General features: G+C 47.4%; 1 protein-coding gene across 4 annotated transcripts in view; it reads right to left on the bottom strand.

The window, feature by feature from the left end:
- LOC115468129 (interferon alpha/beta receptor 2-like) overlaps positions 1 to 25423 on the bottom strand; it is a 51000-nt gene that overhangs the window by 5567 nt on the left and 20010 nt on the right. For all 4 annotated transcript variants that reach the window (XM_030199663.1, XM_030199662.1, XM_030199661.1 and 1 more), the window contains exons 6-7: positions 19496 to 19673; positions 4208 to 4302 (exon numbers count right to left, since the gene is read on the bottom strand). In XM_030199663.1, the coding sequence (XP_030055523.1) occupies positions 4208 to 4302; positions 19496 to 19673 (273 nt within the window). The remainder of the gene's footprint in view (positions 1 to 4207; positions 4303 to 19495; positions 19674 to 25423) is intronic.

Raw genomic sequence — 25423 nt, 5'->3', positions numbered from 1 at the left:
TCAGCAACTCTCCTCTCCCCTGCATCCATCCATGTCCAGCAACTTTTCTCTCTTCCCTGCCTTCTCCACCATCCATATCCAGCAAGTCTCCTCTCTCCCCTGCCCTCCCCTCCATGCCCAGCGATTCTCCTCTGCCCTCCCCTCCCATCCATGTCCAGTGACTCGCCCCAGCCCCCACCTTCCCCCTTTAAAGCCCCCAAGTTCCAGTTCAACCCCAGCCCTCACCTGCCTGCCCTCTTCTCCTACAACAGCCCTCCTTTTCCTTCCTGCCACCCTGCCTTAAAAAAAAAAATGATTTTACCTCAAGTCGCAGCGCTGGCAGTGAAAGCAGCAGGCTCGGCTTGCCTCAAGCCTTCCCTTCTCTCTGTGTCCCTGCCTCGTGGAAATAGGAAATTACATCAGAGAAGGGTGGGACACTGAAAGGGAAGGGAAGCCGAGCCTGCCACTTTCACTGCCGCCGCTGAGACGAGGTAAAATAAAAGTTTTAAAGGCAGGGCGGCAGGAAGGAAAGGAGGGCTGTTATGGGAAGCTGAGGGCGGGCAGGTAAGCATGGCTTGTGGCGCCCTCCAGAGGTTGGTGCCCCCCTGCCATGCTTACTGCGCCTACCGGGCTGCGCCGGCCCTGTTGACTTATATCTCAAGCTACTCTTGATCCACTACAATCTGTCTTTCACACTCTACATTCTACAGGAACAGCCTTTGTCAAAGTCTCCAGTGATATTTTCCTGGCCAGATCCAAGGGCCTTTACTCAATTGTTAACCTTCTTCACCTATCTGTTCTTTTGACCCTGTTGATCACCACTTACTCCTTGATGTGCTGTCCTCACTTGGATTTTGGGGTTCTGTCTCCTATCACACTTTTAATATATGATCTGGTGGATTCTCCTCCACTGCTATCCCATTATCAGTCAAAGTACCTCAGGGCTCTGTCTTGGAACATCTACTCTTCCATCTCTATACTTATTCTCTTGGTGCTCTGATCTCCTCCCATGGTTTTCAATATCATCTTTACGCCGACGAGTCCCAGATCTACCTCTCCACACTAGAAATGCCAACAGGAATCCAAGTTCAAGTCTCAGCCTGCTTGCCTACCATTATTGCCTGGATGTTCCACCATCTGAAACTGAACATAGCCAGACAGAGATTCCTATCTTTCCCCTAAGCACACCTCTCCTCCTCTTCCTCCATTCTCTATTTCTGTGGATAACATTGCCATCCTTCCTGTCTCAGCTTGTAAACTTGGTCATCTTGGTTTTCTTTCTCTGCACAACAGACTGCTGAAACCTGTCACTTCTTTCTTTACAACATCACCAAAATTTGTTCCTTCCTTTCTGAGAACATTACCCAAACCCTTATTATTTCCTCCTACAGAAAATTCTGTTGCACTCATATAAACCCTCTACTCAAGTTCCTTAATGGCTCACTATCCTTTTCTGCATACAGTTCAAACTCTTCTTACAAGTGCATTCATTCTGCAGTTCCTCTGTGTTTCTTCTCTCTTCCTACACACCTCCCCGGAAACTCCGTTCACCAGGTAAGTCACTCTTCTCTGTACCCTTCTCCTCCACTGCCAACTCCAGACTCCGTTCTTTCCATTCTTCTGGGCCATATGCCTGAATAGACTTCCTGAGTCAGTACATCATGCTCCATCTCTGGCTCAAATCTAGGCTAAATGTTCACCTTTTTGAGGCCGTTTTTAACTCTTAACCGCTTGTTCACTTGCTCAATACCTGGGTTGCTTTAAGCATTCCCATAATAAATGCAACTCTCAAATCCCTTATTTGTCCTATTTTTTGGTCTTAATAAAATTGTTGAGCTAATTTTTTCTCACCAAAACGTCTGAATCAGTATTTTCAAAACCCATTTTCTAGACTTTTTTTTATACAGTTTGTCCGCAGTGCATCCAAATCTCAAGGGGACATGAAGTGGGGGGGGGGGGGGGGTGTTAAGGGTGGGATTTCGGCGTTTCTACAACTTGGATGGTTTTCAGCCAGAATGGAACAAAATGAAAGTGTACAGGACTTTTAATAATGACTGTGAAGAAACTGTGTGTTTTAAGCATATAAAATGTATTGGATATTTTGTTCTGAAGTGTATTGATGCACGTTTATGCTTAAAGCTGTTACAGAGAACTGACTTCTCTCTCTTTATTTGGCACACAGATAATAGGAAGTGCCAGTAGTGATATAACCAGTTTTTATTTGAAACTTGACTGTTGCTTCAGTCTTAGCCAGGAAGAGAGACAGATCTCTTTGCTGAGGCTTGGTGAATTATATGTCCTGATCTTCCCAGGTACTGATTAGACAGTATATAGATGTTTAGTTAGTGTTATAATTGATACATAAGGGAGGGAAGGGTAGGAAGGTGGATTATTTTGGGAGTTATGTTTGGTACTGGGCACAATTAATGTGCTACGAATTAGTCATTACATGATTAGTTACTTTGTATGGTTGATTTTCTTATCAATGTAAACGATAATGACTTCACTTGTTCAATTAAAAAAAAAAAAAAAAAGATTTAAACATAATTGATCCATATTTCAGTTACCTGTTATTGTTTGCCAATTGCACATTTTTGTCAACTGTTCCAAGTTCTGAGAAGTTTGTTCGTTCTGCCTGTCTGGACTGATAAAGAACCCTGGTGGCTTGTGCGTTGGGTCTATGAGTGCTTTCTGGGAACTGTGGGACCACTAGGAGTGTGTGGCTCCAGTAACCTAGAAATCACTGGGGATAACTGGAGAGTAGGAGACTCGCCCAGAGGTGGTTGTTACCCAGTCGGTGGGAGGAGAATGCTAGTATAGAGAACAAGCGGCAGGTGCAGGTGGACCTGAACTGTGCTGGGGATAGACCCTCCAAGTGGCTGCGGGGTAACCCCAGGCGGGTGGCTAGGCATTTCGTGACAATGACTAAAAGTGCCCTAAATGAGAACTAACTTATTCCCCCAGTGGTCATTGACCACCCCCCAAAGATGTGAAAGGCACAGTACATACCCTGGAGTAGCCTAGTGGTTGGTGCAGTGCACTGTAGAGAAGGGAACCCAGGTCCATATCCCACTCTGTTCCACTTGTGGTGGAAAGTGTGAGCCCTCCAAAACCCAACAAAAACCTACTGTACCCACATATAGGTGACACCTGCAGCCATAAGGGCTAGTGTAGTGGTATACAGTTGGGTACAGTAGGTTTTTGGTGTGTTTTGGAGGGCTCACTATACAATATAAGGAAGCAATGGTGAGATGTGTGTACCCGGAAGTTATCATCTGAAGTTCACTGCAGTGCCCCACTACTCTGCTGAGATGTCCATTTTGAATTGCTGCAGGATTTCACTGCGTTACTCAGTCTGTCCGATTTTACTGCCGGTTTCACTGTGACCCCTGAGGCAGGCGGTTTCCAGCCGAAACACGGACCGTGCTTTGCTTAAAGGACTTTTACCCTTTGACTGGTTGCATTTGTGGCATCCTCTGCTTTTGCTTTCTTGAATGGGATGTCTGTGTGGCCAGGTCTACTAAGAATGCTGGCTCCTCCCTACATCCCAATGGCTTGATTTTGTGCGTTTTTCACTTGGACTTTTTTTTCCTCAAAAATGGACAAAAACATCTAGCAAGTGGCCATTTTTTGGGGGAAAAAAAAAAAAGATAGACCTTTTGCTGTTTTGAAAATCGCTCTATTTGTATTTCGGACGTTTTGAGCAAAAACGTCCAAAGTCGGCCTTAGACAACATATCGAAAATGCCCCTCTGTATGCTCTGTTGAAGAGGGACTGTTTCTTACATGTTTGTAATCCCTCCTTTCAGTACCCTTCTCCACCACCTCCAACTCCAGGCTCCGTCCCTTCTGTCTCGCCTCACCCCATGCCTGGAACAAACTCCCTGAGCCCATACGCCGTGCCCCCTCCCTACCCATCTTCAAATCAATGCTCAAAGCCCACCTCTTCAATGTCGCCTTCGGCACCTAATCACTACACCTCCTCTCAGAAAACTTATCTACTCCAACTTGACATTTCGTCCTTTAGATTGTAAGCTCTTCCGAGCAGGGACCGTCCTTATTGTTAATTTGTACAGCGCTGCGTAACCCTAGTAGCGCTCTAGAAATGTTAAGTAGTAGTAGTAGTGTACAGTGGGGTGTATGTCTAGGAGTGCTATAGAAATAAATAGTGGTTGTAGTAACTTAAACATTCAAGGGAGCAAGTCAGTAAATAAAGAGAAACTGCTTACCGACACTGGGATCCACTTTAACATAGCCAGAACCAGCATCAGCACAAGGCCAAATGTTAGCACACATCCACATATTACCGCTGGTACGGGGTAGTCTGCAATGCACAGTTTGAATTCATTAACTATATAGCCAAAACATAAGCAAGGATACAAGACAGTAACATGCTGTTGAAAATGTACGATTCAGTTCTGTGTTTAGAAAGAAAAAAAAAAAAAACAACTCTTGAGAAAAAGGGAAAAGAAGAGACATAAGCAGTGGTGTGCTGGTAAATTTTTTAACAACTGGCTCCCCCCCCCCCCAAATTGCAGAGCTGGCTATACCCAAGGAGAGAGCCTAGTGGTTAGTGCAGTGGGCTTTGATCCTGGGGAACTGAGTTCGATTCCCATTGCAGCTCCTTGTGACTCTGGGCACGTCACTTAACCCTCCATTGTCCCTGGTACAAAAATAAGTACCTGAATATATGTAAACCGCTTTGAACGTAGTTGCAAAAACCTCAGAAAGGCAGTATATCAAGTCCCATTTCCCCTCCCCCTCTAAATGACACACCAATTACGATTTATAACAAATTACTACTCTACCTATGAAAAAGTTGCTCCCTTATTATACTTTCTCTGTGTACATCCGTATGAACAAACCGGCATGTTTGAAAATACAACTTTTTTTTTTTTTTTAAACAGTATCCACCCCACCTATTCCAGACCTCCTCCCTGCTCATCCGGTCCCCCGAGCCGCAGGGTCCCAGCACATACCTGAAGGCAGTCATCCTGGTGGTCTAGTGGATCCTTCAGGGCAGCAAAGATCCCCAGTCTTTCCTGCACACTGCTGCCAGCGCTGACCCTCCCGCTGTCACATCATCAAAATGGCTGCCGAGACTTACAAGGGTGGCCTTGCAAGACTCCAGCGGAAGTCTCGTGAGGCTGCCGCTGGAAGTCTCGGCAGCCATTTTTAACGAGCAATGCGGCAGTGGGAGGGTCAGCACCGGCAGTGGGCAGGAAAGATTGGGGATCTTTCCTGCCCCGAAGAATCCACTAGACCACCAGGATGGCTGCCTTCAGGTATGTGCTGGGACCCTGCAGTTCGGGGGGAGGAGAGGCAAACCGGCTCACCCTGCCTGAACAACCGGCTCGCAAAATGCAACAAAAATTAAAAGCTGGCTCATGTGAGCTGGCTCCAGCACACCACTGGACATAAGGAATTATAGACCAGTTTGTCTGGCATGGATACCAGGAAAAGTATTGTTACTGGCCTCTGTTCTGCAAAATGGGTTAGCAGACCTGCCAAGCCTCTGCACTCCCACTGGGGAGCAAACTCCTACTGAGCAGCCTCCCCCCCTTCCACTGGCAACTGGAGATGCATTAATAAGATGTCATCTTCTGCTGCTGTGGGACCAATCTCGCAAGAACTGCAAAATCTCACAGCTTTTATCCCAAGACTTGTCTTTCAGCAGGAGGAGATGATGTTTTATTAAAACATCTCCTGCTGCCTGATGGGGGAGGCATGTTGTTGGCGACACGGCTGAGGTCTATCGGAGGGTGCAGCCAGTAGGTGGCATGGGTGGGTCCGGAGCATGGCTGGACAGAGTGGGGCATGGCTTAAGATCTCCCTCTCAAAGATCAGGTCCTCTTAGCAACTCTGGGTTAGTGTAGGTCTCCACAGGACAGAGAAGGTCCAAATATCTTTTCTGCAGCATGACAAATAATGTCAGTTTAGATATCTTCAAACAAGTCATCCAGGAATTTTCCAGCACTTAGAAAGTGGTGAAGATACTGCAAAGCTACAGTCTGAGTTTAGGGTAAGCAGCGAACGTGAAATAAAGCTGTCATTTCCGAGGTCAGTAGCAGAGAGAGGATGCAACAGGGTAGTTATTTACCTAGAATTTGTAAAGGCTTCTGGTGTGGTGCCACATTCAAAGTAAATCAAGTTGCATGACTGGGGAAAGGAAGACAGACATGCAACCGAAAAGGAACTGGTTTGTTTGTAGGACACAACAGGGTAGTGATAAAATGTCATCCTGCCTGGTATAAGAGGGAAAGGGAATTCTGCAGGAATCCATATTGGAACCGCATTTTTCAATATGTATGTTACTAATGAACATTAAGGGCTCTATCTACTAAAGGGTGTTGGTGTTACTGTTGGTTATCCATTAGGAATGTTAATAGGCATGTAAAAAAAATGAAATGAGCCTCGCTAGCTAATAAGAAAATGTACTTTCCAGCATTAATAACCAAGAGGATTAACACAACTCACCTCATTTTTAAAAAGTTAAGAACAATTCAGCACAACTCTAATCAGCAATAGTATGATTGTATCGGGCTTCCAAGAAACCCCTAGTAGGGGTGACCTGCATAGAGCTAGGCTGGTGAAACCTGGTAAGCATGGCAGGAGTGCACTGAACTTTGGGGGGGGGGGGGGGGGGGGGGGGAGGGGGGTAGAGGCCGACCGAAACTGCTTTTTTCAGTTTGGGCTGAAATGGCTACCGAAACTGAACATTTTTTGGCTGAAACTTATCACCTGGTGTCGGCCGAAGCCAAAACTGAAAACTATAAAGTTTGGTTGTGTGAATGTGAACCAATGAGGTCCACTGGAGATGGTCAGAGCTTCCGGTCAGCAGTCCTCTGCTGAACCCACAGGAGATTACTACCCTCCAAGTCCCAGGAACTGCAAGCGCAGGCTGACAACTGGGAGAGCAAATTTAACAAGGACTTCACAACAAGTCTGGCACGTTTAGGTTCCTAAGTCTACGCAGATTAGTTACGTACTGTCTGAGACAGGAACTTTGCGAGAACGTGTAACAAAAAAAATGATGATTACCTAGTTGCTCCAAGAAGCAGTCATTTATTACATCTAGGAATTTTACCTCCCTAGCACTCCCTGATGTAACATTTATACAGTCAATATTGGGGTAATTGAAATCAAATACTTCTAATGTGAGCCTGAAATCACATAAAATATGTGGAGAAAAAAAGACCTCAGTCAATAGGAGTCATACTGTTTCAGCATACAGCTGACACAAATGTATGCTCACTAATAATGATAGGTCAGAAAAAAAAACTCCATATGAAATCACCCATTATTATACTGTTGCCCAATTCGCCAGATTTTCCAATTTCTGTAAACATTTCTTCATCTGTCTGTTTGCTCTGTCATGGTGGATGGTAGTACAGCCCTACCAGTATACTCCTTCCCTTCACACATGGAATTTCTATCCACAATGATTCCAGGCTGCTGTTTCATGTAGAATGTTTATTTTGTTTGAATCAATTCCCTGTCAATCAGGGGAGGGGAGCTGATTTATTGAGAGGCATAAGAATGGCAGAAATTCAGTACTGAAGACTGCAGTTCTGGAGCCCTGTTTCTAAAATAGTGTTTCCTGTTTGCCTTGCTAGGGTTTCCTCTGTGCCTACTAAACCATTAACAAAGCCCAACCCCCACACTTATACTGACGCCGGTAATTGGAAACAAAACGGGAGCTGGCCAGACTTCTACGGTCCACGCCCTGATCGTGACTGAATAGATAGGGATGGGCTAAGTGTAAATTTTAAGGGGCTTCGAGTTAGCTTCAGAACTTTTAGTAGAAGAATAGTGCTGGGCAGACTTCTATGGTCTGTGCCCTGAGAATGGCAAGGACAAATCAAACTCGGGTATGAAGTATCACATACCATGTAAAATTAGTTTATCTTGTTGGGCAGACTGGATGGACTGTACAGGTCTTTATCTGCCATCATTTACTATGTTACTATTTTCAAAGCATATTTTCAAAGCACTTAGCCTTCCAAAGTTCCATAGAAACCTATGGAACTTTGGAAGGCTAAGTGCTTTGAAAATACGCCTAAAATATGTTACCCAAACCGTGCAAAGTAACAAGAAAAAAGTAGAACTGAGATGTTTCCTGTTTTGTATTTAGTTATAAAACCAAATGAAGGACAAGCATGATATACATTCTTACTAAAATAGGGTAAAGGAGTCCAGACACTGGTCTACACTGCAGCCATTATATCACCTGATGCACAATCCAGAATAAAAAAAGCCCATTGATGTTACTGAACACAAGGTCTATACGCTCTGAAAAATTACTATCAAGAGCAAAATATTTTTCAAATTATTTTCCAATATAAACTTAATTTCACTGAAATATCATTTCCCTATTAACACTATAAGCTGACTTATACTTGTTCATGAAAACAATCGCTGCAGGGTCCTTTACCATAGAACCTACAGTAGCTTTTGTACGCCACAAACGCTGCATCTCCATCATACCCAACAGAGTCTGCAAATTCTTTAGAATCAACCAAATAGTATCCAAGCCAGAATATATATAACAATCTAAAAAAATGAAATACCATATTTCACCTCCAAGCAAAATAGCCTCTGCACACTTGGCCCTCGACTAATGAAAATTGAAACCAAAAGATAAAGTGCTTTTACAGTGGCTGACACCGCGCCATATTTGGAGTGACAGCGGATGTCATATCTCCACAGAGGACAGTTCTTAAGGAATTTATCATCCCAAATTTACAGACTTAAAATCCTGTTTAAACTGTTGTATCAAAAGCATTTATTTGGAGTGTTCTACTTACTATACAAACTACTATGCAAGATCTGCATTACTAGGACTAGAGGGCGTGCCGATGAAACTACAGTGTAGTAAATTTAAAACAAATCGGAGAAAATTTTTCTTCACCCAACGCATAATTAAGCTCTGGAATTCGTTGCCGGAGAACGCAGTTGGCTTAGCTGAGTTTAAAAAGGGGTTAGACGGTTTCCTAAAGGACAAGTCCATAGACTGCTACTAAATGGACTTGGGAAAAATCCACCATTCCAGGAATAACATGTATAGAATGTTTGTACGTTTGGGAAGCTTGCCAGGTGCCCTTGGCCTGGATTGGCCGCTGTCGTGGACAGGATGCTGGGCTCGATGGACCTTTGGTCTTTGGTAAGTGTGGAATTACTTATGTACATCAGCTTTTGTCTCACCGCACTGAACCCTGGAAAGGGGATATTAGTGGTATACAAGAATTGATTTGACACATAAAAAAAGAGAATTCAAAGAGTAGCCCCCCCTCCCCCCACCAGACTACTTTACAATACCTGGTGGTCTAATGGTGTAGTTAGGGCAGGAGTGATCCCCGGTCGGTCTTGCTCATGTCAGCTCTACTCTCAAAATGGCTGCTGTGATGTGGCAGTCTCGTGAGACTGCCACTAGAGACAATGGCAGCCAGTTTGAGAGCAGAGCCAGCATGGGCAGGAGTGACTGGGATCACTCCTGCCCTGACTACACCCCTGGACTGCCAGGGATTGTAAGATAGGCCCAAGGGGGGGGGGGGGGGGCACCTACAGGAAGGCAACAGGAGAGTTGTCTTTCTCTGCTGCCTACCTGTAGGTGCCCCCCCTCCCCCCTTGGGCCTATCTTACAATCTCTGGCAGTCCAGGGGTGTAGTCAGGGCAGGAGTGATCCCAGTCACTCCTGCCCATGCTGGCTCTGCTCTCAAACTGGCTGCCATTATCTCTAGTGGGAGGGAGACACACATGACAAAACACAGATTTTCAGCTTCCACTGAAGACACAGACAGTTTCGGCTGAAACTGAAACCATGGCCATAACCTTTTGGCTGAAACCGGTCAGAAAAAGGATTTTGGGCTAGTTTGGCACCATAACCAAAATTTGGTCAGCCTCTATTTGGGGGTGGCAACAGCTGCAATGATTGCTCTTACCTGCTGCACTGGTCTTGTGCTGAGGGAGTGGTAGGAAGGTAAATAATCACAAGGCCCAGGCTGGAACCCCCTCCCTTCTGCTGCTGTCACTGCTGCAATACTTCCGGGTTCACGGTATCAAATCAATGAAGCACAAGCCATAAGCACTAGAAAGCTTTCTGGCCCATGTGCTCAGAAAGGCCCCACTGGTACTGCCGCCTCCGACACAGCTGTGCATGTCAGAGGCAGTGGAGCCAACAAGGCCTCACGAGCACATGGGCTTGACGGTTCAGTGGCACTTACAGCTGATGCTATGCCGATTGCTATTTCAGCACCCAAAGCACAGCAGCGGCGGTGGCGGCAGCAAAAGGGAGTTTTTATTTTTTGTTGTTAAATTTCTGTATTTCAAACTCCTCTTACTGACCTTTAAATGCATCCACTCTATGATCCCTCATTACCTCTCCTCTCTTGTTTCTCCCCACATTCCTCCCCGTGAACTCCGCTCTCTGAACAAATCTCTCTTGTCGTCCCCCTTCTCCTCCACCGCTAACTCCAGACTTCGTTCCTTTTGTCTCGCAGCACCTTATGCCTGGAACCGTCTTCCCAAACCCATACGTCTAGCTCCATTCTCTTCCTGTTTTTAAATCTATGCTGAAAGCCCACCTTTTCACTACTGCCTTTGGCTCCTAACCACTACTCATTTGCCCTCCTCCTCTTTACCCATTAATTCCCTTGCCTGTTCTATGTCTTGTCTATCTGTTCTACCTGGACTGTAAGCTCTTTGAGCAGGGACTGTCTATGTCAAGTGCTCAGCGCTGCGTGCGTCTGGTAGCGCTATACAAGGTAAAATTATGTATCATACCTGATAATTTTCTTTCCATTAATCATAGCTGATCAATCCATAGACTGGTGGGTTGTGTCCATCTACCAGCAGGTGGAGATAGAGAGCAATCCTTTTGCCTCCCTATATGTGGTCATGTGCTGCCGGAAACTCCTCAGTATGTCGATATCCAAGCTCCATCCGCAGGACTCAGCACAGAGAATTACACCCACAAAGGGACACTCTGCCCAGCTCACCACCGCCGAAACGGGGGAGGGGAATTAACCCAGCTCATCCCCACACAAGTGGGGGAGGGGAATCCGTCCAGCTCATCCCCGCGGAGCGGGGGAGGGACACCACCCCACCGATGCGGGGGGATCTGGCTTATCCTGCAACCGCAACCGCGGGAGGAGCTGACTGACCCTAACACCGCCGAAGCGGGAGGGGCACAAAGCTGCCCTACAGCCGCACGAAGCGGGAGGGAGCGCCGGCAGAATTTATGTCTCAATCCAGCCCCGTAAAACGGAGGGGAGAGGAATGCAGCAGCTCACTGTAACACAAACTCGTCTCAACTCTTGAAGAATCCAATTGAAAAAACTTGAACACGAAGTCCTCCTGAACAGGAACTGAAGACTAAACTTGAATCTGAAATGCAACCAGAATATAAACAGTACAGATATCTGGGAGGGGCTATGGATTGATCAGCTATGATTAATGGAAAGAAAATTATCAGGTATGATACATAATTTTACCTTCCATATCATCATGCTGATCAATCCATAGACTGGTGGGATGTACCGAAGCAGTACTCACCCAGGGCGGGACATTGAAATCCCTGACCGCAACACTGAAGCTCCAAACCGGGCCTCCGCCCGAGCAGCCACAGTCAAGCGGTAATGCCTGGAGAAGGTATGGGCCGATGCCCAAGTTGCCGCCTTGCAAATCTCTTCCAAGGAGACGGACCCGGCCTCTGCCATCGAGGCCGCCTGAGCTCTAGTGGAGTGAGCCTTCAGCTGGATAGGCGGCACCTTCCCCGCGGCCACATAAGCCGCTGCAATGGCTTCCTTGACCCATCTTGTGACTGTAGGCTTAGCAGCCTGCAGACCCTTACGAGGACCTGCAAACAGGACAAACAGATGATCCGATTTCCGGAAATCATTGGTCACTTCCAAGTATCTGATGATGACTCGTCTCACATCCAGATATTTGAGAGCAGAGTATTCCTCTGGGTAGTCCTCCCTACGAAAGGAAGGGAGACAGAGCTGCTGATTCACATGGAAGCGAGAAACAATCTTGGGCAGGAAGGAAGGCACTGTGCGAATAGTCACTCCTGCCTCAGTGAACTGCAGAAAAGGCTCTCGACATGAGAGTGCCTGGAGCTTGGAAACTCTTCTGGCTGAAGTGATAGCCACCAAAAAGACTGCTTTCAACGTCAGGTCTTTCAGAGATGCCCTTGACAAGGGTTCAAAAGGCGGCTTCTGCAAGGCTCTTAGCACCAGGTTGAGATTCCACGCAGGCCCCACTGAGTGCAGAGGAGGGCGCAGGTGATTAACTCCCTTGAGAAAACGTACCACATCTGGCTGCGAAGCCAGGGAAGCACCCTTGAGGCGGCCCCTGAAGCAAGCCAGAGCCGCTACCTGGACTTTAAGGGAACTGAGCGACAGGCCTTTCTCCAGACCTTCTTGCAGGAACGCCAGCACTGAAGAAATTGGAGCAGTGAAGGGAGAAAGTGAGCCTGCTTCACACCACGCTGCAAAGGTACGCCAAACCCTGGCGTAAGCAGTAGAAGTAGAGCGCTTCCTCGCTCTCAGCATAGTGGCGATGACCTTGTCTGAGAAGCCCTTCTTCCTCAGACGCTGCCGCTCAATAGCCAGGCCGTAAGACCAAAGGGGGAGGGATCCTCCATCACCACGGGACCCTGATGCAACAGGCCCTGCTCCACTGGCAGCCGTAGAGGGTCGTCCACTGAGAGCCTGATCAAGTCCGCATACCAGGGACGTCTGGGCCAGTCCGGACCCACCAGGATTATCCGGCCCGGATGCTTTGCCACCCTGTCTAGTACCCTGCCCAACATGGGCCAGGGCGGGAACACATAGAGAAGCTCTTGTGTCGGCCACTGTTGGAGAAGAGCATCTACTCCCAGAGATCGAGGGTCCCGTCCTCTGCTGAAAAAGCGCGGCACTTGGCAATTGGCCGATGACGCCATCAGATCTAGGCTCGGCTGGCCCCAGCGCTTCGTGATGTCCAAGAACGCCTGAGCCGATAACTGCCACTCTCCGGGATCCAAGGTATGGCGACTGAGAAAGTCCGCCTTGACATTCATGACTCCGGCAATGTGGGCAGCTGACAGCTATTCCAGGTTCGCTTCCGCCCACTGGCATAGATTCATGGCTTCCTTGGCCAGAGGGGTGCTCTTGGTACCTCCCTGGCGGTTGACATAGGCCACAGCCTTGGCATTGTCCGACAGGATCCGTACTGGCTTCAACGCCAGTACCGGGAGGAACTCCAAAAGCGCCAACCGAATGGCTCTGAGTTCCAGGAGGTTGATAGACCACTTTGCCTCTGCAGGAGACCAGAGCCCCTGAGCTGTCCTTCCCAAGCAGTGGGCTCCCCAGCCCGTCAAAGAGGCGTCCGTCGTGACGACAATCCACTCCGGGGTCACAAGAGGCATCCCTGCAGACAACTTGTCTGTCTTCAGCCACCAGCTCAGCGCCTTGCGCACTGCTGGGTCCAAGGGAAGGCGCACAGCATAATCCTCAGACACCGGAGTCCAGCGCTGCAGCAGAGAGTGTTGTAGTGGTCTTATATGAGCCCTGGCCCAGGGCACTACTTCCATCGTGGCCGTCATAGAGCCCAACAGCTGCACATAGTCCCAAGCCCGAAGCGGAGAGGCTACTAGGAACTGGTCCACCTGAGCCTGAAGTTTGACAATCCGATTGTCCGGCAGGAACACTCTGCCCATTTGGGTGTCGAATCGAACTCCCAGATACTCCAGGGACTGAGTCGGGCGCAGCTGGCTTTTCTCCCAGTTGATGATCCACCCCAGGGAGCTCAAAAGAGCAATCACCCGGTCCACAGCTTTGCCGCACTCTGCATAAGAGGGGGCTCGGATCAACCAGTCGTCCAGATAAGGATGGACTTGTACTCCTTCCTTTCGCAGGAAGACCGCGATGACCACCATTACTTTGGAGAAGGTCCGCGGAGCAGTAGCCAACCCGAACGGGAGGGCTCTGAACTGGAAGTGTCGGCCCAGGACTGCAAAACGCAGAAAGCGTTGATGAGGAGGCCAGATGGGAATATGCAAGTATGCTTCCTTGATGTCCAAGGATGCCAGGAACTCCCCTGCCTTCACTGCCGCTATAACAGAGCGGAGAGTCTCCATGCGAAAGTGCCGAACATTCAAGGCCCGATTGACCCCTTTGAGGTCGAGGATAGGCCGGACAGAACCTCCTTTCTTTGGTACCACAAAGTAAATGGAGTAACGTCCCTTGCCAAGCTGATTTTCTGGCACCGGAACGACCGCACCCAGGCGGATCAGATTGTCCAAGGTCTGCTGCACTGCCACAGCTTTGACCGGAGACTTGCAGGGAGAGAGTACAAACCCGTCTCTTAAGGGTCGGCAGAACTCTAGCTTGTAGCCGTCTCTGATGACTTCCAGCACCCAAGCGTCTGAAGTTACCCTGGTCCACTCGCCCAGAAACGAGGACAGGCGTCCTCCAATCTGCACTGGGCCATGGACCAGGACCCCGTCATTGGGTATGAGACCCTGGGGAAGGACCGGAGGGCGCACCTCCGGGACGGCGGTCTCTGTGAAAGGAATGCTGCTTGGGGGAGAAATTCCTCTTGAAGGAAGAGGGGGCAGAGGAGCCCGACTTGCCCGTGCGGTATCGACGGGCTTCCTGAAACCGTCCTCTGGAGATACCGGGGCGAGCACTGGCCCGAGCCCTGACCTCTGGTAACCTCTTGCCCTTAGACGTGCCGAGATCGGTCACAATTTTGTCCAGCTCGACCCCAAAGAGCAGCTTGCCTTTAAAAGGCAACTTAGCCAGGCGGGACTTAGAGGCGTGGTCAGCAGACCAATGTTTCAGCCAAAGCCACCGCCGCGCAGAGACTGTCTGAGTCATACCTTTAGCCGAGGCTCTCAAGACATCATACAGTAAAAGTCTGCCAAATAAGCCAAGCCCGATTCCAGGGCCGGCCAATCAGCCCTCAGGGAAGGTTCCGAGGGGGAAGCCCGCTGCACAATCGTCAGGCATGCCCTGGCCACATAGGAGCCGCAAACTGAGGCCTGCAAACTTAAGGCAGCCGCCTCGAAGGACGACCTTAAGGCCGCCTCCAATCTTCTGTCTTGGGCGTCCTTTAGGGCCGTGCCACCTTCCACCGGCAAATCCTCTGAGCGAAAGATCCGCGCTGCAGAGGGGTCATCCGCTCCATCCGAGCGGGAATCCGTCTCCTCCAAGGAATCCCCAAAGGACCGTTGGGAGAACTCAGATACACTGCCCTCATCTACATCAGAGGAGACAGAGTCCTCTAAGGCCTGGGAATCCACCCGAGGGCGTTTACTTCCGGGGGTCTCAACCCCTTTATCGGACAAGGGAGAAGGGGCAGCGTTTTCCATAAGGAAGGCCTGATGCAGCAGCAAAATGAACTCGGGGGAGAAACCCCCCAGACTGTGCACTTCAGCAGCCTGGGCCACAGCCCTAGACGCACCCTCAACCGGCGCTCGCAAGAGCGGGGGAGAAACATGCTGCGCATCCAAGATGGCGTCCGGCGCGACACTCTGCGAAGGAGCCGCGCGGGAAGAACGGCGCTTAACTTTAGCCGCTTTTTTGCCGTCGCCCAAATCAAGGGCGGCCATGGCATTAACGTCTCCCAGCTCAAGGGCGGCCCAAGAAGAAGCCGTCCGAGCAGAGTGGCCGGCCAAGATGGCGGAGGCGAGCAGCGGGGGGATGGGCGTTTATGGCGGGAAAAACCGCCGCACCGGAGGAAGACCCGGGACACTGACCGGCCTCCGAACTGACACTCAACAAGGGCGAATCAGACTTTAAGACCCCCGCATCCCCGCTAGAAGCGCACACGCGGTCCGGGGAGCGATTCTTTGCGCCCTCGCCCTCCGATGCCATAGGCCACGTGGAGATCGATCGGGGAACCCCATGCCCGCTATAAAAAGGTAAAAATTACCTGCTTCTCGCTCCAAGCTGTAACGACCTGGTGTCCCAGTGAGTAGCTGCAATAAACGTTTAAATAAACGTCGAAATAAACGCCTTTAAGGACGTCCAAAATTTTTTTTTTTTTTTAACGGAGCCAGCGGGAGGGGGGAGAAAAGGAGGGACATGGCACCACCAGGTTTGCACTTGCTCAAAAGAGCCCTCAACCCCAGGCACTCAACAAAACCTAAAAATTAGGCTTGGAGGCCTAGCCAGAGCTGCTGCTGTGTGTGACCACCACCTGCTGAGATAGAGAACATACTGAGGAGTTTCCGGCAGCACATGACCACATATAGGGAGGCAAAAGTTTGCTCTCTATCTCCACCTGCTGGTAGATGGACACAACCCACCAGTCTATGGATTGATCAGCATGATGATATGGAAATGCTATTAGTAGTAGTAGTAGTATTTAGTTTCAAAGAGAAACATCAAGTGAATACACAGAAAAAAAAACTAGATAATACAATACTAAAAACAAAAATAGTATCTCTAAAATCCACATCAAGAGCACATGGCTACAACCAAAAAGAACAAAAAAAAATTATCTATATATATATAAAAGGCAACCCCAACGTTCTGAAGCCTTCACGGAAGTTGAGGCGCCCGAGATATCCTGTGTGCCCTGGAGTGTCTGCACCGCCCTCGCGTCAAAACGTCATGACGTCGAGGGCGGAGCTATTGACACTCGAGGGCCGAAACGGCGAACAAGGCAAGTAGCTTCGAGGGACGGAGGGAGGGGGCCCCTTGCTAGCGCCCGTTTCATTCCGCTCAGAAACGGGCATTTTTTCCTAGTAAAGAAATAATACTTTTAGCAATATATCTGCAACACAGCAAACCATAGACTGTATTGGACACTATATATTACTTCCTATCTTCGAACCCTAGGCACCTGAATATACTAACTTTACCCGACCCTAACATCAAATTGTATTTGTTTCCATACCGGTCTAGGCGATCGCCTTAAGGTAAGATGTAAGCCACATTGAGCCTGCAAATAGGTGGGAAAATGTGGGATATAAAAGTAACAAATAATAATAATATTTCAAAACTGGTTATTTAATATTCTTAACTAAACTAACCTAACCAAGGGTTTAGCTGATGCTGTCTCTTTATGTAACAAGAAATTTTCCACTTGACTAGGATTAAAACATGTTACTTTGATAAGTAATCAAATATTTGCATGGGGAAAAAAAAAAAAAAGAAAAAAAAAAGTAAAGCTCCCACAGCAAGAATTTGAGGCTTTCATTTTAAAAGTTTCTTATGATCCAAATGTGTGGCCCTAGGGAGGGAGGTAAGTTTAATGGGAAATACTTGACTGGGGGGGGGGGGGGGGGAGAGAGGTGATGCAGCTGGGGGGGAAAAAAAAAAAGGAGTATGGGCAATGGTGGACTGGAAGGAAGGGAAAGAGGGGGGGGGGGTATGCTATGCTGGATGGGTTGGTGGGCAGAACTGTTCTGTCTTCCACCTATAGTCCTGCCAGTGGGGGGGGGGGGGGGGGAGGGGGAGGAGCGGTTTCACTATTACATTTTCAAAAGGGAGGGACAAGCAAGCTCTGCAGGACTCCAGGGAACCTGCCTGTCCCTAGTGATTGAAAAACACAGTATTGTACCACTATCCCCCCCCCCCCCCCCCCACTGGCAGCAATGCAGTTGGAGGGCTCACGCTCAGCTTAAAGGGAACAGTGATGGGCAGGAGTGAAAGTATATTTCTTTAATAACTCAACATTTTTATTTCATTTTGTGAGAACTTATTGTTAATCAATGGATTTTGTCAAATGTTGACTATCCTCCATATATCCAGTATAATAATAAAACCAACATATGAGGAACGAGTATGCCCACTGTGAGAAACTACTGACTATGTGCTTCACTCTGAAAATGCTGCGACTTCACAAAAGAGTTAAACAGAAACAAAACAAAAAGTCATGGACCAACTTAATAAAAGGTTTTCACCTCCATTTCCGTTTTTTTGTTTTAATTCCGTTTATTAACTCTTAAAATGGACTAACATGGTAACCACGCTATTTTATTCACATAAGTACATAAGTACATAAGTAGTGCCATACTGGGAAAGACCAAAGGTCCATCTAGCCCAGCATCCTGTCACCGACAGTGGCCAATCCAGGTCAAGGGCACCTGGCACGCTCCCCAAACGTAAAAACATTCCAGACAAGTTATACCTAAAAATGCGGAATTTTTCCAAGTCCATTTAATAGCGGTCTATGGACTTGTCCTTTAGGAATCTATCTAACCCCTTTTTAAACTCCGTCAAGCTAACCGCCCGTACCACGTTCTCCGGCAATGAATTCCAGAGTCTAATTACACGTTGGGTGAAGAAAAATTTTCTCCGATTCGTTTTAAATTTACCACACTGTAGCTTCAACTCATGCCCTCTAGTCCTAGTATTTTTGGATAGCGTGAACAGTCGCTTCACATCCACCCGATCCATTCCACTCATTATTTTATACACTTCTATCATATCTCCCCTCAGCCGTCTCTTCTCCAAGCTGAAAAGCCCTAGCCTTCTCAGCCTCTCTTCATAGGAAAGTCGTCCCATCCCCACTATCATTTTCGTCGCCCTTCGCTGTACCTTTTCCAATTCTACTATATCTTTTTTGAGATACGGAGACCAGTACTGAACACAATACTCCAGGTGCGGTCGCACCATGGAGCGATACAACGGCATTATAACATCCGCACACCTGGACTCCATACCCTTCCTAATAACACCCAACATTCTATTCGCTTTCCTAGCCGCAGCAGCACACTGAGCAGAAGGTTTCAGCGTATCATCGACGACGACACCCAGATCCCTTTCTTGATCCGTAACTCCTAACGCGGAACCTTGCAAGACGTAGCTGTAATTCGGGTTCCTCTTACCCACATGCATCACTTTGCACTTGTCAACATTGAACTTCATCTGCCACTTGCACGCCCATTCTCCCAGTCTCGCAAGGTCCTCCTGTAATCGTTCACATTCCTCCTGCGACTTGACGACCCTGAATAATTTTGTGTCATCGGCGAATTTAATTACCTCACTAGTTATTCCCATCTCTAGGTCATTTATAAATACATTAAAAAGCAACGGACCCAGCACAGACCCCTGCGGGACCCCACTAACTACCCTCCTCCACTGAGAATACTGGCCACGCAATCCTACTCTCTGCTTCCTATCTTTCAACCAGTTCTTAATCCATAATAATACCCTACCTCCGATTCCATGACTCTGCAATTTCTTCAGGAGTCTTTCGTGCGGCACTTTGTCAAACGCCTTCTGAAAATCCAGATATACAATATCAACCGGCTCCCCATTGTCCACATGTTTGCTTACCCCCTCAAAAAAATGCATTAGATTGGTGAGGCAAGACTTCCCTTCACTAAATCCGTGCTGACTTTGTCTCATCAGTCAGTAAAAGGGAAGACACCATCAACTAAAATAATTCAGATTTTCTAAGGAAAATTAAGGGCTGCGTCGGCTAGCTGTTAGCAACCAGATTGAGCTATACAACAGCCTGGTACAGTAATGCCTTGAAATATACAGAGGGAAGAGACAGGACAGATCAGAACATACCCAATTCACTCATGGGGCCTGTGACAGCACATTTCCAAGAGGAAGGTATGGCATGTGGGTTCTTGTTGATCGTTGCTGTGGCATTTACTGAAATGCAGTAATTTGTCATTGGAAACAAATCAGGTATACTGGTAGTGAAGTTCCCTTCATTGGTCAAGTACTCAAGAATTCTGGAAGACTGAGAAAAACATAATTGTTAGACATATACATATATTCACACACACAAACTTATGCACGCATATATTTTATTTTTAAAAAGAAACTAAGTCCAGACCGTGATGTCACCCAGCATCACCGAGTGATTGTTTGATGGAATTGTACCTGGAATAGTGGGGGGGGGGGGGAGGGAATTTAGGGATAGGGAACTGTTTTGGTTTTAAAGACTTGTTGTACAGTTTTGATATTTGTATTACTAACAGGCTTATTTTTGAAAGAGAAGGGCGCCCATCTTCCGACACAAATCGGGAGATGGGCGTCCTCTCAGGGTCGCCCAAATCGGCATAATCGAAAGCCGATTTTGGGCGCCCTCAACTGCTTTCTGTCGCGGGGGCGACCAAAGTTCACGGGGGCATGTTGGCAGCATAGCGAAGGCAGAACTGGGGCGTGCTTAACAGATGGGCGTCCTCGGCCGATAATGGAAAAAAGAAGGGCGTCCCTGACAAGCACTTGGCCGACTTTACTTGGTCCATTTTTTTCTTGCGACCAAGCCTCAAAAAGGTGTCCGAACTGACCAGATGACCACCGGAAGAAATCGGGGATGACCTCCCCTTACTCCCCCAGTGGTCACCAACCCCATCCCACCCTAACAACAAACAAACAGCCTCTATGCCAGCCTCAAATGTCATACCCAACTCCATTGCAGCAGTATGCAGGTCCCTGGAGCAGTTTTAGTGGGTGCAGTGCACTTCACGCAGGCGGACACAGGCCCATTCCCCCTACCCGTTACACTTGTGGTGGTAAATGTGAGCCCTTCAAAACTCACCAGAAACCCACTGTACCCACATCTAGGTGCCCCCATTAAACCACTTAGGGCTCTGGTAGTGGTGTACAGTTGTGGGGAGTGGGTTTTTTGGGGGGTTTGGGGGGCTCAGCACACAAGGTAAGGGAGCTATGCACCTGGGAGCAATTTGTGAAGTCCACTGCAGTGACCCCTAGGGTGCCTGGTTGGTGTCCTGGCATGTGAGGGGTACCAGTGCACTACGAATGCTGGTTCCTCCCACGACCAAATGGCTTGGATTTGGTCATTTCTGAGATGGGCGACCTTGGTTTCCATTATCGCCGAAAAATGGGGACCATCTCTAAGGACGACCATCTCTAAGGTCGACCTAAATGTTGAGATTTGGGCGTCCCCGACAGTATTATCGAAACGAAAGATGGACGCCCATCTTGTTTCGATAATACGGGTTTCCCTGCCCCTTCACGGAGCCATCCTGCAAGGACGGCCCCAGGAAAGCTTGGGCGCCCTATTCAATTATGCCCCTCCATGTATACTAAATATAAAGAGAAAGAGAGGAGAACAGAATTGTGGACGGGGGGGGGGGGGGGGGGGGGGGGGGGCAATGAAATGGATATGACCATTTTTGAGTTTGGTGCAAAGAAGGCTTTTATCTCTTCAAACGAGGAATCTGAGCTTTGAATCTTGGAATACCTTCTGCTTTTTGTTGACCGTTTATATTCTGCTCTTGATTATAATAAAGAAAGTTTAAGACAAACTAAATTTGGAATTACAGTTTCACAAATACAGTGGCACCTAGTTTGTTATATAACATGCTGCGGTTGCTTTTTTTTCACACAGAAAGAGGTAAACACACTTATAAGTAACAGATGTCTTGAGAGCAAAGAACAGACTTAATTTTTTTTAGGAACCTGGATTGTTTAGCCAGAATGTGGCTCAAGTGGATTACTACTACTTAACATGAGCACTACTAGGGTTACGCAGCGCTGTACAGTTTAACAAAGGACAGTCCCCTGCTCGAAGGAGCTTACAATCTAAAGGACGAAATGTCAAGTTGGGGCAGTCAAGATTTCCTGAATAGAGGTGTAGTGGTTAGGTGCCGAAGGCGACATTCAAGAGGTGGGCTTTGAGCAAGGATTTGAAGATGGGCAGGGAGGGGGCCTGGCATATGGGCTCAGGGAGTTTATTCCAAGCATGGGGTGAGGCGAGGCAGAAAGGGCGGAGCCTGGAGTTGGCGGTGGTGGAGAAGGGTACTGAGAGGAGGTATTTGTCTTGAGAGCGGAGGTTACGGGTAGGAACGTAAGGGGAGATGAGGGTCGAGAGGTAAGGAGGGGCTGCTGATCGAGTGCATTTGTAGGTTAGTAGGAGAAGCTTGAACTGTATGCGGTGATACGAGTATATTGGTCCTGGCGGAAGATAAGACGTGCAGCCCAGTTCTGAACGGACTGAAGGGGGGATAGATGACTAAGTGGGAGGCCAGTTTTTTTTTTGGTCTGGAACAAGCACATGTTGTAGTGTACATGGAGGGATGACAAAGACCCTGAATTGAACTCGGACATTAGACAACTAATTGTGGTTACGTAGGGATGCTTGTGAAGAGAACAAGTGTCCCAGTAAAGGGGGGGGGGGGGGGGGGTCCTTTTAAAAACTCTCTCTTGGAGGGTCTTTTTTGGCAGTGCTTCACTCAGCTGAAAGACCTGGAAGTCTCCGAGCCAATCACAGTGCGTTTAGCTCGGCTGAACGCGTTGTGATTGGCTTAGGGACTTCCAGGTCTCAGCTGAGTTAAGCACTGCCAAAAAAAGACGTTTTTATTATTGCAGAGGGGAATGACGGCCAAAATGGACGCCCATCCCAAAAAAACATCCATTTTGGCCATCATTCCCCCCCCTGCAATAATAAAAACGTCTTTTTTGGCAGTGCTTCACTCAGCTGAGACCTGGAAGTCCCTAAGCCAATCACAACGCGTTTAACTGAGCTAAACGCGCTGTGATTGGCTCAGAGACTTCCAGGTCTCTCTGCTGAGTGAAGCACTGCCAAAAAAGACGTTTGTATTATTGGGGGGGGGGGGGGGGGGTGATGAGCAGTGAAACCTCTTCTTCAGGGTTCAGCAGCAGGGTTAAAGACTGGGGGGGGGGGGATGACGTTTTTTTTTGAAGCAGAGCATTTTTTTGTTCCCCGATTTGTTTTTTTTTTTGTTACTTTGGGCCAAGTTTTGTCCCGCGCAGCCCCAACGAGAGGTACAGACCTCTTGTTAGATTTTCCAGCGTTAAGGCAATCGAAAAAGGTTAGTGCATCTCATTACAATAGGATTTCTACACAATTTTGCTCATCTGCATTCCGTTTTCGTTAGCTGCTACCGCCGTCGTAAAATGGCTTTTAGTGCATGCCAGGGTTTACTACTTGCTCATTAATGGCTTGTTAAGTTTAGTGCATCTGGCCCTCAGTAGGGTTAAATGGCCATTTCTCTCAGTGGAGGAGGCTGAATAATGGAGTGCTGCAGGGATCTGTACTGAGACTGGTGCTATTTAACATATATATAAAAGATCTGGAAATTGGAACAAAGAGTGGTGATTAAATTTGCAGATGACACAAAACTATTCAAGGTTGTTAAAACACATGTGGACTGTGTTGCAGGAAGACCTTGGGAAATTGGAAAATTGGGCATTCAAATGGCAGATGAAATTTAAATGTGGACAAATGCAAAGTGATGCACAATGGAAAGAATAAACCAAATCATAGTTACCGGATGCTAGGGCCCACCTTGGGGGTCAGCACCCAAGAAAAAGATCTAGGTGTCTTTGTAGAGAACACATTTAAATTTTTTGTTCAGAGTGTGGCGGCAGCCAAAAATAGCAAACAGGATGCTAGGAATTATTAGGAAAGGGATGGTAAATAAGCCTGAGAATACTACAATGCCTCTGTATCGCTCGATAGTGCGACCGCACCTTGAGTATTGCGTTCAGATCTGGTCGCCCTATCTCAAAAAAGATATAGCAGAATTAGAAAAGGTTCAAAGAAGAGCAACCAAAATGATAAAGGGGATGGAATTCTTCTCATAAGAGGAATGGCTAAGGAGGTTAGAGCTCATCAGCTTGGAAGAGACGGCTGAGGGGAGATTTGAGGTCTACAAAATCCTGAGTGGTGCAGAATGAGTAGAAGTGAATTTCAAAAAAGTACAAAGGCTAGGGGACCCTCAATGAAGTTACATGGAAATATTTTGAAAACAAATAGGAGGAAATATGTTTTCACTCAACAAATAGTTAAGCTCTGGAACTCATTGCCAAAGGATGTGGTAACAGTGGTTAAGGGATAAGGTTTGGACAAGTTCCTGGAGGAAAAGCCCATAGTCTGCTATTGAGACAGTCATGGGGGAAGCCACTGCTTGCCCTGGGATTGGTAGCATGGAATGTTGCTATTTGGGTTTTTGCTAGGTATTTGTGACCTGACCACCATTGGAAAGAGGATACTGGGCTAGATGGACCATTGTTCTGACCCAGTATGGCTATTATCATGTTCTTAACCTTCCAGGTCACAAGAGCTAAGTGATGCAGACATGGTGGCTTCCATGTAGCTGAATGAGTATCACAATGATGTGCCATGACAGTTGTGAAGAAACAAGTGTGTTTTAAGCCTGTAAAATGTATTGGATATTTTCCTGTCTTGATTATGTCCTGAAATGTATTTCTCCTATTTGGCCAGCAGGTGGTGTTTCTTTGCTATAAAGGGAACTGAATGGGGTTTTTTTTCTTTAACACAAGCAGGAAGCAAGTAGCAGTATACTTTAAAAACTTGTTGACTAGGCTCTGACTGGCCTGCAGTTTAAAAAATTACCCAGTAGTACTGGCTGTTGCTTCAGTCTTAGCCCAGGAGAAGAAAGAGACAGACCTCTGCTAAGGCTCTGTGAACAGTTATATATCCTGATCTTCCCAGGTACTGCTGAGACAGTATACAGATGTCTAGTTAATGTTATAATTGATCCATATTTCAGTTACCTGTTACTGTTTTGCTGATTGCATATTTTTTGTTCATTGTTCCAGTGTGACAATAAACCTGTTTAGTTTGTTAACTCTGCTGTCTGGACTGATAAAAGAATCCTGTGTTGGGTCTGTGAGTGCTTCCTGGGAACTGTGGGACCACTGGGAGTGTGGCCCCAGTAACCTAGAAATCACTGGGGATAATTTGAGAGTAGATGACTCGCCCAGCGGCGGTTGTGACCCAGTTGGTGGGAGGAGGGTGCTAGTGTACAGCACAAGTGGCAGATGCAGGTGGACCTGAGCTGTGCTGGGGATAGACCCCATAAGTGGCCACGGGGTAGCCCCAGGCAGGTGCCTAGGCATTTTGAGACAACAGTCTTCAAGAGCAGAAAACTGTGAACCTAAGAACAACACTGATGGATAGCACTTCCTTTCTAAGTGTATAAAAAGTACCAGTAGAGGATAAATGGATTCTGACAGAGTTAGATTTTAAGCCAAACTCAGACAGCTGTGGAAGGTTATTTTCACAGTTTCTGGCCTAGCTCCCTCCAGGGAAAACAGCCTTATAGGATATAACAAGACCAGGCCAAACACACATTTCCCTTATTTTAGGAGCACCTCCATATATAAATAGTGAAATTTACATGGGCAGATTACAATCCTGGAGGAGTAGCCTAATGGTTAGAGCAATGTGCTGAGAGCCAGGGGACCCCAGTTCAAATCCCATCTTTTCATTGCTGCAGATACAATCTCAGATTCAGATTGTACGCCCTCCAGGGACAGAAAGATACCTAATGAACCTGAATGTACACAGTTTCAATAGCTTTTGAGCTTGCAAGGAGTAAATTAAAAAATATTTAAATGACGATGTCTGAAACCCACTATTTACATGTGGAAATGCATACCACACAGATATTTCAAAGGGTTGTGGTGGGAGCAGGACAAAACTTTACATGCATAATCCCATTTACAAAAGGAACATATGTATGGAAAAAAAAT

This window comes from Microcaecilia unicolor, chromosome 4 (assembly GCF_901765095.1).
Source record: "Microcaecilia unicolor chromosome 4, aMicUni1.1, whole genome shotgun sequence".
NCBI lineage: Eukaryota > Metazoa > Chordata > Amphibia > Gymnophiona > Siphonopidae > Microcaecilia > Microcaecilia unicolor.
The sequence above is the reverse complement of the archived record's forward strand: the minus strand, read 5'-3'. Positions and strand labels throughout refer to the sequence as shown.